General features: G+C 44.4%; 2 protein-coding genes across 2 annotated transcripts; one reads left to right on the top strand and one right to left on the bottom strand.

Annotated features, from left to right (window-relative positions):
- Positions 1-1,636: 1,636 nt before the first annotated feature.
- On the top strand, positions 1,637-3,072 carry STMP1 (short transmembrane mitochondrial protein 1). Its single transcript, XM_053462504.1, has 3 exons — positions 1,637-1,706; positions 2,538-2,591; positions 2,714-3,072. The coding sequence occupies exons 1-3, from the start codon at positions 1,692-1,694 to the stop codon at positions 2,792-2,794; spliced, it is 150 nt and encodes a 49-aa protein (XP_053318479.1). The 5' UTR covers positions 1,637-1,691; the 3' UTR covers positions 2,795-3,072.
- Positions 3,073-3,741: 669 nt separating this feature from the next.
- On the bottom strand, positions 3,742-13,155 carry SLC13A4 (solute carrier family 13 member 4). Its single transcript, XM_053464919.1, has 16 exons — positions 13,031-13,155; positions 11,326-11,454; positions 9,879-10,015; positions 9,422-9,600; positions 9,090-9,144; positions 8,831-8,870; positions 8,469-8,549; positions 8,061-8,251; positions 7,552-7,671; positions 6,972-7,073; positions 6,349-6,450; positions 6,126-6,232; positions 5,474-5,607; positions 4,898-5,059; positions 4,146-4,283; positions 3,742-4,062 (listed from the first exon to the last, which is right to left on the bottom strand). Exons 1-16 carry the CDS (start codon positions 13,136-13,138, stop codon positions 3,925-3,927), a joined length of 1,923 nt encoding a protein of 640 aa, XP_053320894.1. The 5' UTR covers positions 13,139-13,155; the 3' UTR covers positions 3,742-3,924.
- Positions 13,156-14,253: the final 1,098 nt, after the last annotated feature.

Genomic DNA, 14,253 nt, shown 5'->3' with positions numbered 1-14,253 from the left:
AATCTATTTTTTAAAAGCTCTGTATGATTTATACCAGAGAATAAGAGGCGATTTTTTTTTTTTTTTTTTTTTTTTTTTTTTTTTTTTAATATATATATATATCTCATTATATAAAATTTTATTTTCCATAAATTGGTTTTCTTTGCAATAAAAATATATTTTTTACTTTTTTTTTTTGCAATAACACCAACTGTATACTTTACAAAGAAATACACAATTTATGGGAAATATTTAAAAAATATCGCTTTAATGAAAGTAATGAGCTGTCTCCTTAAACACAACCACACAAAGTAAAGCTGCTTGGGATTCAGTGAAAGTAATAAAGCACATTGTCTGTTGCATTTGTCATTATTTATTATCTGAAACCAAGTATGTGGCTTTTTAAATAAGGTTTATTAAAGGAAGGTAAAAATAGAATGTTACTGACGGGCATGTACCAAGCTTCCGTTCCTATTCTGTTCAGTATTAAATATATAATGTTAACACGTATTAGGCTTTCAACACAACTCTATACATTAAATACATTTTAGACTTGGGGAGTATGGGATACTGAAGCTCAAAGTGAGGTGATCTATATAACACCTATGGCCGTGTCTGTCCTTGGGTCGCCCCAGGCCATGTGCTCCCCTCTGCCCTGCGTGCACAACCAGCTTGCTTTAGGGGGGGTCTGGGGCGTGGTTTCTGGGAAGATATTTTACGTTCTGTTTTGTTTCACTCAGGGGTACCATGATGTCATAACTTCCAGTAACCATGAGAAAACGCTAAACTCTAATAAATGTACATTATTGACGATGAGGGGCGCAGCACCCCGTTACCGACCACCCTGCCTACGACTGTAATGCGTTTTCTTCTATACCTGTTAACTTGTGGGCTCCGGCTACCCAACGTCTACCCTTGTGGGGTTTGGCCAGGACTGCCCTCTGAGACCGCGGGAAACGCCCCCATTTAAAGGGAAAATGGGCGGGGAGTGGGGTGTGTCAAAACCCCGCGTCCCGGAGCCAAACCCGGAGAGTTTCCAGACTGAAGTCATAGCTGCGCTTTAACTACACTGGAAACATTGCTTTACAGCAGATGTTCTTAAGTCCTCTATTGTGGGGTATTTGTGTAACTGATTTATATTTAATTCATAAAGCCGTTTCTATACACATTATCGGGGCTTTTAGGGCTGTAGAACCCTGCGATACCCTCATACCCAGCAAACATTCTGACCTCCTAGAAAAGAGGGGCATCAGGGGAGGAAAAAGAGACACATCAATTTTAGGAAGTATCCTGTAGAAGCGTTTGGCTGTCAAAAAACTTTGTGAACAGCGGGCTTGTAACGATACGCCAGGTACGTACAGGGTCACTAACACAAATGCAACGGATCTTTCCATATAGTATCCTCATTTAGCCAGTTCCAATGACATTTAAACATCTGTATACAATGGGTTAATTAATATACCCTGTTTTGAAAGTATACACTTTTTTAACTCCAAATACACCATTTTACTGTAAGTGAATGAACTTTAGGACCCTGAGCTCCCTCTGTAAAGCTCCTTTCACATGCTGAGCTTCATTATCCACAAACTCATTCATTATAATTGCAATGCAGACGTTCTGCCCTACTCAAATATGGCGTCGCCGGGGCTTCCGGCGGATACAGGAAGTGGCTAACTGAAGCGGAGCCCGTGCAGACGAGAGACGTTTCCATTATGCTGCAGTTTATAGTAAGTACCATTTAACCTATTCCCTGCCAGACAGGATGATAAAAATAATATAATATTTTATATAAAACGTTTATTTGCCAGGCTTTATTTTATCGGGGTGTATAGATTTGGGGCTTTAAGGGTGTCCTTGATAAAATTGTACCCCCCAAAACCCTTCTATGTCCTGGAGACGGTTGCAAATGAAATAATAAAACTCAGTAATTCTAGGAAAACATATTTTTTTACTTTATTGATATATACGGTAACTTTTTACTTTACTGAGAGGGAGTTACATAAGAGGAACAACTTCCCAGCAGAAGTGGTAGAGGTTACCACAGGGAGGGCTTTACCCTTCCCTGCGACACTTAACCGTGGGTTATGAGGTCACCCGTGTGACATCATTATTAAACCCCCCTGACTTTACCCATTAGGAGACTCTCACCTCGCTCGCCATACATAGTGATTTTATATTATTTTTATAACTTAGTATTAATTTACTATTTGCTGAATACCAGACGCGTTTCGCTTAGTTTGCGAGAACAATGATAACCCGTTGGATCGGGCCGTGCTTTTCACGCAGATTTTAAAACGTATTTAATTCTGATTTAATAAATAATTCACCTGTCGAGGTGTTTAACGAAATTCGGAGCTCTGTGCTTAGTTTTCGTGTGTTTCGTTGGGGGTTCCTCCTCGTTTTCGGACTTTTCTACAAATGACTGGGTTTTTTGCAAACTTTATTAAAATTCACATTTTGTACGAATCTTCAATCGCACAGATTTCTGCGCAACTCCCATGAAAACCCCTGTATTTCTCCAACGTTTTATTATAATTTAACCTTTTCTTCCCCTGCAGCTGGGGTTCGCTTTCGGCAACGTGGTGGGTATGTACCTAGCGCAGAACTACGAGGTGAGCACCTGTTACTGAACCTGCCCCTCACACACAGCTCTGGGGTCATACACTTTGTCATATACTGGGGTCATGCATTCTTTAATTATTATTATTATATTTTCTCTCTTTCCCCCCCCAAGGTCCCAGATATAGGGAAGAAATTTGAATCCATTAAGAAGGATCTGGAAGACAAGAAGAAGCCACCAAATGATAAATCTTAACTTTCAAAAACCCGTCGATTCAGCAGATCTTCTCATGCTACGTATCCAAAGGCTTTACTGGGTAGACCGATCTGGACTCTTCCGGACGGGATCCTGATTGTTACGTTTACGCTCCATGGGGGCTATCGTGGCCTTCTGTTACCAATTTAGTGTTCTGGTGGTGTTGTTCTCCCCGGGTTTGTGACCATGCGTTGGAAGAGTATGCTATGTCCGACAATCGCTTTCTATAGGCTTTGTAGATTTGGATAGAAGTTAATAAAATAACATATTTACGGTAAGATGCTCTATGCACGTCTTTACTTCTCTTGTGGGGGGGTTCCTAATAATTTGGCCAATTTCTGTGATATCGTACTATTGAATCATCTTCCTTTTTGGTATTTCGAGTCTTTAGTCGAAGGTGGAAGCTTTTGTCGAACAAACATTGAAAAAAAATGTAGCTGCATAAACTTTCTGGACCTCATATGATCCCTTTATACAGCGCTACAGAGTCTGCTGGTGCTATATAAATAAATGTAATGTAAGAAGGGGATCTCTTAGGTCCTGAATGCCTATGGGGCACCACATTGTATGTGTTTCTACGTTCCTTATGACTATTTCATCTTATCACTTATTTTATACGGCTTAAAGTGCCGTTTGGGCTTTTTCAGGCATTAGCACCTGATTTGGACCATTGTTGGCCCTATTAGCCATGCTGATGTCCCGGCCGCCGTATCGTATGCTAAAGTCTCCCTTGGATATGCAGCAAAGCAGGTTAAAATCTTCATGAGCACCCAGTAAGAGTCCGTGTCCCTTAAAACGGCGGGGTGTCATGTCCGAGCTGTCCTTAATGCACTGGGATCGTCCCCTGATTGGGGTCTCCGATGTGTCCGCTATCCACGCTTATTCGGTATCGCTTCCGTGGCCAATCCCGCCGTGTCACACAAAGCAAAATACAATAGTCGTACGCCCAAGGTTGAGAAGCGTTTAATAACTGGATAAATAAATAGGAAGACTGAATATATAAACATCTAATATAACAAACCCCCCTTTTGTTCCTTTGGTCTGTGTCTGAGAGGTTCTCCTGGTCCGAGGGGGCAGTCACTTTTTTTTTGGCTCCCTAAGTCTCTCCTTCTCTTTCCGTTTGGTGGCATTCACGGGTGAGTAGTCGAGTTGCTAAACGTGGCCCATTTGGGGAAAGAATCCAGTTGGAAGAGGCTGGTTCCCCAGGTGTTAATCGCAACCATAATCACAGCCAGGCCAATCACGTTGACACCGAATCCGGCTTTCACCTGTGGAAAAGGAGGAAAAGGAAGATATGGTGGAAATGTCGTTCCCAACGAAGTACATAAAACACGAGGTCGCAAGATCTTACCATATCCCTGATCTGGCAATGGCCATAATTGTAGACAATGGCGTTCGGAGGGTTCCCCACCGGCAGCATCACCGCAAAGGAAATGCACATGGTGACCGGCAGCAACGTGTATAGCGGGTTTATATGCAGGGTTTCAGACTGAAACAGAGGAAGGACCGTGGTAGCAAATAATCTTCAAATGTGTTTTATTTCCAGATATCCAAACTGATAATTAGTTACTATGTTGCAAATTGAATATTTATTTAGCTTTTGAATAAGCTGCTTTCTATGGGCTGATATTAAACGGGAAGCCTCATTGGAAACTTGAGCATTACCCCCAGCGCTGTATACAGTAATATAACCCCCAGCACTGTATACAGTAATATAACCCCAGCGCTGTATACAGTAATATAACCCCCAGCGCTGTATACAGTAATATAACCCCCAGCGCTGTATACAGAAATATAACCCCCAGCGCTGTATACAGTAATGTCGGTGACTAAAACCTGGTTTTATCTCATTTTGTTTCAATAAACTCCCTTTTATCTGCAGACCTGGAGCCGCCGTTGCTGTCAGTCATGTGATATTTTGGGTGACTTTCCCTGCTCAAACACCACACTGAGCTGATGCTTTATGTCGATGCTAATGAAGTCCCTTCCTCCATACACTTTCATTAGTCAGAGAGTCCAGCTGGGTGCTTAAGACTGATGCTTGTAATGTTTGGCAGGAGCTCCCCATTGAATATCTTTTTAAGATATCCATGCATTACTCACCAAGCTGCACAGTATGGGCAGGAAGATAGTGACTGTAGCTGGATTACTGACAAATTCCGTCACCGCCGAGACGAGCACGCAAGCCAAGAGAGGAACGGCCCATGGGGGCAAGCTGCTCAGACATTCCATCTGACGTCCAATCCATATGGACAGCCCGGACGTCTTCACGGTGAAAACATAATAAATAATAAATAAATAAGAATAAATAAGACCAACGTAAAACATATAAAGGCTTTGTATAGAAACCTTCACAAGAATGACTAAAATTAAGCCGAGGGCAGTCAAGCTCATTGAGGACTTTCAAGAAGTGGTCAAGTTGACCCGGATGTGGTGCAGGTTGAGTCGTAATTGTGGCTCCCGAAGCTTATGGCCATGTAAGAGGATTGGACGTGTAGGTGAAGGACACCACATGGACCATCCGCCAGGAGAATTGGTTCTTATAGCTAGTTCTGGCTAAACGCCCAACTTAAGCTTCTCTCCTTTCCTTGGGTCCTTTCAGGGGATGAACGTTTCCATAGAATAATACGAGTGACGGAAATTTTCCAGACCTGAGACCAGACAAAGAAGGGAGTTTACCTTACACCCCGCAGCCAAAGCGTATCCCCCTCCGACTAAGATGACGATTTCCCAAGGCATGTGCTTCTGGAACTCCTGCCACGTCAGCATTGGGCCATCTGGGTAATTTCCTCCATCGTCAGGCTTGCCATGTCCTTCAATGAGAAAAAAAAACATTTACAAGGAATGGGTTCCCTTATTCTTTTTTGATCCAGAGCAAGACCACCCAAACAGTCCCAGTAAACCAATTGTCAGCTTAATATAAATAGAATAATAGATCGGCCCCATCCGGCCCCCGTCTAGTCGCCCGTTTCTCCTGCTGTAAAGACTCAAACCTTAATCAGTCGTTGATCTCGTCTTAGATTCGGGAGCCGTATGTCTATCCCATGCATGTTTAATACCCTCACTGTATTACCCTCTACCACTTCTGCTGGGAGGCTGTAACACTTACCTACCACCCTTTAACTAACGTAAAAAAAACCTCCTTACATCACATCTAAGCAGACACGTTTAAAACACTAGTCAGTTCCAGCACAAGCCCCCAGTAACTGTTACCATTTGGGAAGGAAGACAAAAAGAATCCTAATATGTTAATAATGTTTCTTTAAGATCCTGTTTGGAAAAATCCATCGTGGGATTAAATTTGGGAATGAAAGAACTTTACGGTCCTTACCTTGGTCACCCTCCCCCTTACATAGAAATTTGGGTTTCTTGGATGGCAAGAGAAACAACAGGAACCCGAGAAAGACAGAAACGGTGGCATCCGTCCGGAACCCCTTCCTGAAAGCAGATCCAAATGACGTGCGTTCAGTAGCAATCACACATAATTACTGATCTAAGATCCAAACGGGCAACAAAATAATCCATGGAATAAATTAAAAATCAAGGACGCTTACTTGTCAAATAAAGATTCCCAGCCTGGTACGAATCCCGGCTCACGCGTGAACCAAAGGATGGTCATCAAGATGAAGAAAATAACGGTGACCTTCTCTGGGTAACTGCGGAAGAGTACCGGAAACAGATTTGATCTAGCGGCGTAGAGGCTGGGGGTTTTAGTGCCCTATTGCTCGGTACTTGTGTAACTAAGTGGGGCATTTAGAATAATAAGGGGGGTTTTAGGGCTGTAGAACCCTGTGATACCCTCATACCCAGCAAACATTCTGACCTCCTAGAAAAGAGGGGCATCAAGATAAGACTTTGGAAGTTTAGGCCCAACAAACAGACTGGCCAAACTAAACAGGGACACTTGGGGGCTATGCTAAACCATGTAGACACTATATATTCTGCAAGTATTAACAGATGATAACAATTGGTGGGATCGAAAAATTGCAGGAACACCTGTTCCATAATCTTCATTCATTCATTCATTTATTCATTCATTCATTCATTCATTCATTCATGTTGTCTCTCTTTCCCCTTCTTCAATCATTCTTTCCCTTTTATATAAACCTATTTGCTTCCCCCTCTGTTTATTCCTCTTCGCCGTGTGTCCGATATCCCTCTTCATTTTAAAACATGCCTCATTTCACCCAATTTCTCGTATTCCTCCTGGATTCTTCTCTCCGAACGTTCCTCCTGCAGGGTCTTTTTCTTCTTGCTGAGAGAACAGGTCTCCCTGAAACTAGAAGAAAAAAAAACAGGGAAAACATGTAGCCGTTATAAATTTAACAAATACCTTAAGCACTCCATAATGCTTCCCTAAATAGTTAAATTCAATAAAAAAATTAAAAAGCTAGAATGTTTCCCTAAATAGTTATATTTAATAATAAAAAAAAAATCAGAATGTTTCCCTAAATTGGTTAAATTGTTATGAAATAGTATCATTATTTTTTTCAAAATAAAATAAAGATTGATCATTTGGATCACATGCAGATTTATGCATTATCATGATGTCATATTTTTATTTAAATGCAGGAGAACCATGGCTTATGAGGTCAGGTTTTTCTAAAGGTATAACAGAGGCATATAGGATACAAATGAGCTGTTTGATGGGGTATATTTAGGGGCCCCATCAATGCACTACACGTAAGGATCTGATTGTAAGCTCTTTGGAACAATGTAGGGAAGCTGCTCCTACTGAACCACATAATCGTACTCACTTGCAGCCAAGGAAGAGCCAGTGCATCCAGACCCAGGTGATCAGCAGAACGATAACAGTGATGGGAAGACTGAACACAAACCACGTGCCGAAATTCACCACCTCGGCTTCTGGATAGCGGCTGGAATGCAGAAAGACTCCATGGCGTTAAATAAGTAACAAGTATCGCGTGTGCGAGAATGTCTGCAGTGCTCGGGAATCTCTAGCCGGAAAGAAACCATGGACGTCCACCAACGTCAGCCCATGCCAACAGAAGCAGCCATAAACCCATAATCTAAAAATGGCAGAAAACGCTCAAATCCTGGAAACACAAAGTATACTTTTTTCCATACAGTTTCCCTGACATGTTATGTGATGTCACAGTGATGTCATTGTGCCGATATCTACCATGACTTCCGTAGGTGTTGACGTTCTAACGAAAGGCTGTCACGCAGGGTTTCTAGAAGACGATCCATCGCGTACGGGAAAATCATTTTTAATCACTGTTTCTTTATGGACTGTGGTCCTTACTTTTTGAAGTGCTCCAGAAAGATCAGACTGGTGGAGGTCCCAATGATGGTGGTCAGGCCGCCAATGGTGGCTGCATACGAGACGCTTAGCGACAGGCATTTGCAGATCATGTGATCGTGCCTCGATCTATATTTTTCTTGATCGTTCAGGTCCCTGGGGTCGGTAGATGGGAGAACAAGTATCTGTGTCTGCTAGAAATAGGGAAACAGTACAAAACTATTAAAAGTTTTCATGGACCAAGAGGCAGGCTCCCCACAAAGTAGTTGAGATCCTCGTGGGAGGGCTTACATGGCATGCCATCCCAATTCAGAGACACCAGGGAAGTGATCATATAAAAGCCCCACCCAGTCCAACATGCATCGACCCATAATGATAGAGGAGGTTAGAAAAAATACACAATCTTCTTACCTGTGGGATGGGTTGGCCATTGGGCAATGGTTTTACCATCGTGATTGGGTTGGCAATCATATGGACGCCATTAAGGTTCTGCTGGGGAGGGAAATGGTAAAAATATTCACATTCATCACTTCCTCAAAATCATATCCTCAGTCCACGAATGCGGCACCAAAACCAAGTTTATTAACAAAATTTTAAGGTAGTTCGAGTGGACAACTGATGTGGCATTCACCGAATACCTAATGAGGGGGGGGAGGTTGTAGGCCTTACCAGGTCTGAAACGGGTCATGAGAATAATATCACTGTAGTTTTTATGTGTTGGGTGACATGTACCCTATTCTCAATCTTTAGATGGACTGCTTTGGCTAAGGTACCTTGCTCTGGATTAGTTTGCTCAGATCCTTTGCCGTGGCCCTAGAAAAATAAAACAAAATCAAAATCATGGCGTAGAGCACAATTCTCCATGTTGTATGTCCCTCATCGTAGAACTTACATACACCTCCAACATGTAACTTGTAAGACCCTTGTAGGATATATATTTATATATAGTTATATAGGGTATTTTCCTATAGGGTGGATACAGTACGGGGCATTTATCTTTATATCTGGTAATAATGAAGACATGTCTCTTACTCCTCATTGATGAAGATCAGCTCAATCGAAGGCTGGCTTGGCTTCTCATTGATGCCTGTAATGAAAACACGACATGAGCAAATATTGCTTGTAGGCACCCAGTCATATAAGCACCCTCAAGTTCACGATGTCACTATGATGTCATATTTTTTTTTTTTTGCCTACTGGCACCACCAAGTTTGATGGCTGGCCTGTAGTCTTCAGAAGAGAGGAAGCCGACACGGGTTATATGGCCAGTTAGCAGGCAGGTTGTAAGTAAAAGATTACGACGTAATAAATTAGTAAATCTATAATCCTCGTCTGTCTCCGTAGAACCGCTAGGTATGAGTGACCTTTCTGCTGAGGAGCCTCGGAGGTGGAACCGTTGGCGATGGTTCCCTTGTTGTCTTCTTCAGGAGTTGTCAGCTGCTTCAGTACCGCATCGACGATCGGCATCACCATAGCCGTGGAGGACGTATTGGAGAGCCACATGGAGAGCAGAGCCGTGCAGGACATGAAACAGAGCAATAACCTGAACGAAACGGGACAAACGCGAGGGGTCACAACATCGACGCGATACAATTTAATAGGAGGCCTATTTAAAATGAAGGTCTATAAACGTTACCCAAGGTCAAACCTAATTATCTCCTAGAATAATGAGGTTCCCGGCCCCCAAGGAGAGGATCATGCAACTTAACAATAGGGGAGAGATAACTTACTGGGGAGGAATAATCACCATGTTACGATGGCTGCTGCCATGGTATATATTTTTTAATACATATACATTGCTCTACCCCACGCAGTACTCACATGCCTGGCTTTGCCCCGGAGAGCGTCACCATCCGTAGGGCGATTCTTTTATGCAGGTTCCATTTCTCCACGGAAGCAGCCACGCAAATCACCCCCATGAGCAGTAGCGTCGTATTCTTCATGTACTCCGCAGCTACCTGAAGGAGAGACGTCACTTCAGAACACTGGGTAGAAGTGAAGACGGACCTCATCAACCTTAATTCCTTTTTGTACCGTACAGACACGCTGAGAGGGTACCAGATCACCAGTATACCCTAAGCATACCTCCCAACTGTCCCACTTTGCATAGGACAGTCCTGATTTTGCCACCCCGCCGAGTTCTACCTCCATCACGCTTTAGGGGTTCAGGACCTGAAAATGCATGCTACGCAGGCACAGAATTGTGAGTATGCACAGTAGCGCTGCCTGTTTGATTGACACTCCACCTCCCAAGCTCGACCCCCCCGGCGTGGGGTAGGATTTGTGGGGGTATGCCTCAGTAACCCACGGAGTTAATACATAGCTAGATTGGCAGTCCGGCCACCTTTGCCCCACTGGGAGGGTCTCACCTAGCGGTGGAATTATTTCTAATAAAAAACTTCTTACTCCGGAGGGCAGGAATCCCGTCGGCTGCCGCTCAAAGCCGGCTTTGTTCTCCATTATCCGCCTGGCTTCCCGCTGAGCGTGTTTGAGGTTTGCGGCGCGGCGTCGGGGGGCTGCCGGGGTATTTGTGTCCAGTGGAAATACTGAAATGTATAGATCAAACCCCATGGTGTGTGAGGCCCGACTACCCACAGAATGATAGCGACGGTGATAAAGGACCCCCTGTACAAATGCAGGGCCGGACTGGTGAAGACTAGGCGGCCCTGGCACGTTAACGTTTTTAAGGGCATTACTGGCCGCTGGCGCGACAGATGGGGTAAGTGTGGGGTGCCAGGTGGCCAGTCCAGACTGGGAAACTCTATGGGTTTCTCCCTGGAGACTCCAAGTCATGGCCCAGGTCGAGGTTTAGACACGCCCCTCCCCCGCCCATGGCCAGCTCTGCCCGACACCGTTTAGCCCCACCCACCAACCACGTCTGCCCCTGTCCACCAACATCATCTGGCTACCCGAAGATGGGGTGCGCCGGGGGAGCCTGGAAGTTCCCAGGTACGGAAATAAATAACGTCTTCATCATTGAAAAAAAAAAACATAAAACTGGAATTTCCTCTCTTTTTTCTAATCTTTTTAACACATTTAAGATTCTTTTCTGTCATGTGACGGAGCGCCACGTCTCTCCTATAATCCTGTTTGCGGGAACGTGAGATTAAGCCATTGGAGCAATTCCGGGTCAATGAGATTATCCCCAGAGACCTCAGAATTATGTCGCAGCCTCAGATACCTAAAACATTAAATCTAACATTTCAATAGAAACATTTGTTTCGTTGATTTTTTAAAAGAAATAAGAGGCCGACGTTGTATCTCAGACCTCGCTAGATTTGAGCAGCCCAAACAGGGGGAAGAGGAAGGCCGGGACCAGTGCAGCTGCTCCTAGCGGTACGGCCTCCGACACCCAGTACACGGCGGTGACGATCAGCACGTAGGCGCACGAGGATTCCTGCAGATACAAAGGAAGGAGAGAAACGGGTTAACTGCAGGAAGGGAATGCAAATATCACAGGGACGGACTTCATTAGCATCGCCATAAAGCGTCAGCTCAGTGTGGTGTTTGAGCAGGGAAAGTCACCCAAAATATCACATGACTGACAGCAACGGCAGCTCCAGGTCTGCAGATAAAGGGGGTTTATTGGGAAAAAATGGACCTAAAACTGATGTCCCATGTGTGCTGAAGTTGGACACGCTGGAACCCTGGCCCTAATCAAAACCAGGTTTATCCTCGTGGTGGGAGCCTGAAAATGTTCAATGATTCTATGTTTGGTTGTAGCTCTTCTGAACTGTTATGGCAGAGTCAAGCGCGGTATGACATGGCAGAGTCAAGCGCGAACTGGCCACGACCAGGCAACTGTCCGGTGGGTAGGTGGCCAACATCACCTCATACGCTGCTGGTGATTGGAACGCTACACTAGTCCTGGTGGATTCCGGATTACTATGGTGGACGTCCAAGTTAATGGAAACCATTTTAAAGGAAAGGCGTGTGTTGGATAACAACAACTCCGGTTCACCGGTTAGAGGTCCTTATCGGCCACCAAATCCATTGTTTCTTAACCAACCACTCATCGTATAGTGTAGGACTATTGGGTAGAGATCCGAATGTGGAAACATATATTGAGTAGCCAAGATCTGAGTGCACGTTGGTTACCATAACATAACCGGTTACACAATGCGGGAGACGAAGCTACGTTCGAGAGACACCCCGAAGTCTTTACACGTGATTGGACAATAGGTACAAACATTGTACGACTCCAAGCATCATGAAACACGCCAGCCGAGCCATCATCGTCTGTCGGAGGTTTGAGGGCAGTGACGGCACTTTTGACATGGAAGTTGCCCTCGCATGTCCTCACCATATTTACCTAAAATAGCAAGTCCTAATAAAATCTCTTTTAGGGGAAACCGGCCCAGATTTACTGGATGTTTTCATTCTTATCTTGTCACGTTAAGCACCATAGCAAATCAGAAGTTATCTGAGCGCTGCATTGGCCCCAGTACGGCCCCTCGGAAGCAAAGAAACAACCTCCATCCAGTATTCCTAAAAGCCATGTCCCACGTTCAGTGGGATTAACCCTTCACATGCATAGTTCGATAGTTGATCCCATAACTGTTTAGCGAAAAAGCCCCCCTTGTTAATCAATGGTAAGAATTAAAGACCAGACGCAACACCGTATACAATGCCAGGTGGACCTGAGGGTAGGGAAGCTTTGAAAGAAACAGAATTGTCCCACGCGTCTTTATATACCCTCACTGTTACCAGCCTCTACCACTTCTACTGGAAGGCTGTTCCACTTATCTACTACACGCTCAGTAAAGTCAAACTTCCTTTCGTTCCATCTCAGCCTCTGAGCCTCTAATGTTAGATTCTGGCCTCTTGTTCTAACGTTTCTCCTCGTTTGAAATGACCTCCCCTCCTGGACTTTGTTGATGCCAGTTAGGAGGCAAAATGCCAGATTCGTTTCAAATCATCTAAAAAAAAAGCGCATATTTCTCGGAATTAGATTGCGAGCCCCGTGTACTCACACTGCTACGGTGAAGCAGAGGGAGAGGAAGAAGAAGCAACGGGATGCTGACCACCAGCACCAGGTTCTTGGATCTGGCAAGCTTCGTCCATATGGCCATTCTCTTCATTCCCAAGGGGTCCGGCTGAACGCGAACTCCTCGTCCTCTGCTGGTAACTTTTTCTGGAGGATTTACTTCGTACTCCGAGTCTGCAGGCTTAAGACGTTGGCTAATCCTTGGCCGCCCTCCTCCCCTGGTTTGGAGAGAACCTGTTGGCGTGTTGCTAGCTGCAAATATTTGCAAGGGTGCCATGAACTTAAGGATTAAAAACAACTCCCCCTTTATAAAGCTACATTAACTGTTGAAATGCCGTTATTGTAGAGACCTAATTCTGACACTTTTCACGTGGAATGCCTAAGATTTGACCGACGTTGACATTATGAAGGCCGTGGCTCAGAAGTGAGCAGAGACGCCATGACCACAGGCAGAGAGGGGCAGCTGTAACTTGGGGGAAGGCCATTGTTTCGAGACAAGTGGCTCTAGTAACATATGTATCCATGTATGTTTGGCTGAGTCTTGGAAGGTAGCTCTGCGCATGCGCCCGAAGATAAGGCAGTGATCATACCTTCCAACAGGCTAGAGGCGTGGGCCGGGGTAGGGCCACCTGTCCGCCTTACACGAAGAGCCACCTTGTGGCCACGAAGTGCAGAGTATTTCGAGGAGGCCATGTGGAAGCTACATCGCAGACCTCTTGGTTCGGTCAGGGGAGATCAGAGGATCTCTTCATAGGTGTACAGAGGCCCTTATCACTCCCATCACTCCTGGGATCCAATGGCCCTTTATCCCTTTATCACTCCCATCACTCCCGTGTTCCAATGGCCCTTTATCACTCCCATCACTCCTGTGTTCCAATGGCCCTTTATCACTCCCATCACTCCTGTGTTCCAACAGCCCTTTATCGCTCCCATCACTCCTGTGTTCCTTTATCACTCCCATCACTCCTGTGTTCCAATGGCCCTTTATCACTCCCATCACTCCTGTGCTTCAATGGCACGTTGTGTTCACTGATCCAGGTTTAAGTTTAAAAGACTTATTGATGGTTAAAACCCTTTTACAATTATGTTACAGCCAGAAGTGTCCTTGTTTTCCATGAAAAAAAGCTAAGTGACCCTAAAATTTTGTCCAATGTTTTTTATTTTTTGTACTGTTCATTTTTTTTAAATATATTTTCTGAAAGCAATTAT

The sequence above is a fragment of the Spea bombifrons genome, chromosome 4 (genome assembly GCF_027358695.1).
Source record: "Spea bombifrons isolate aSpeBom1 chromosome 4, aSpeBom1.2.pri, whole genome shotgun sequence".
In the NCBI taxonomy this organism is placed as follows: Eukaryota; Metazoa; Chordata; class Amphibia; order Anura; family Pelobatidae; genus Spea; species Spea bombifrons.
The sequence above is the reverse complement of the archived record's forward strand: the minus strand, read 5'-3'. Positions and strand labels throughout refer to the sequence as shown.

Coding starts and splice junctions, on each gene's coding strand:
- SLC13A4 (XM_053464919.1), bottom strand. CDS start 13,138: ATGAAGAGAATGGCCATATGGACGAAGCTTGCCAGATCCAAGAACCTG. Junction 9,601..9,878: donor TCCGGGGCAAAGCCAGGCAT/GTGAGTACTGCG, acceptor CGTTTCGTTCAG/GTTATTGCTCTGTTTCATGT. Junction 7,672..8,060: donor TTTCTGGAGCACTTCAAAAA/GTAAGGACCACA, acceptor TCTGCATTCCAG/CCGCTATCCAGAAGCCGAGG.
- STMP1 (XM_053462504.1), top strand. Junction 2,592..2,713: donor ACCTAGCGCAGAACTACGAG/GTGAGCACCTGT, acceptor TCCCCCCCCAAG/GTCCCAGATATAGGGAAGAA.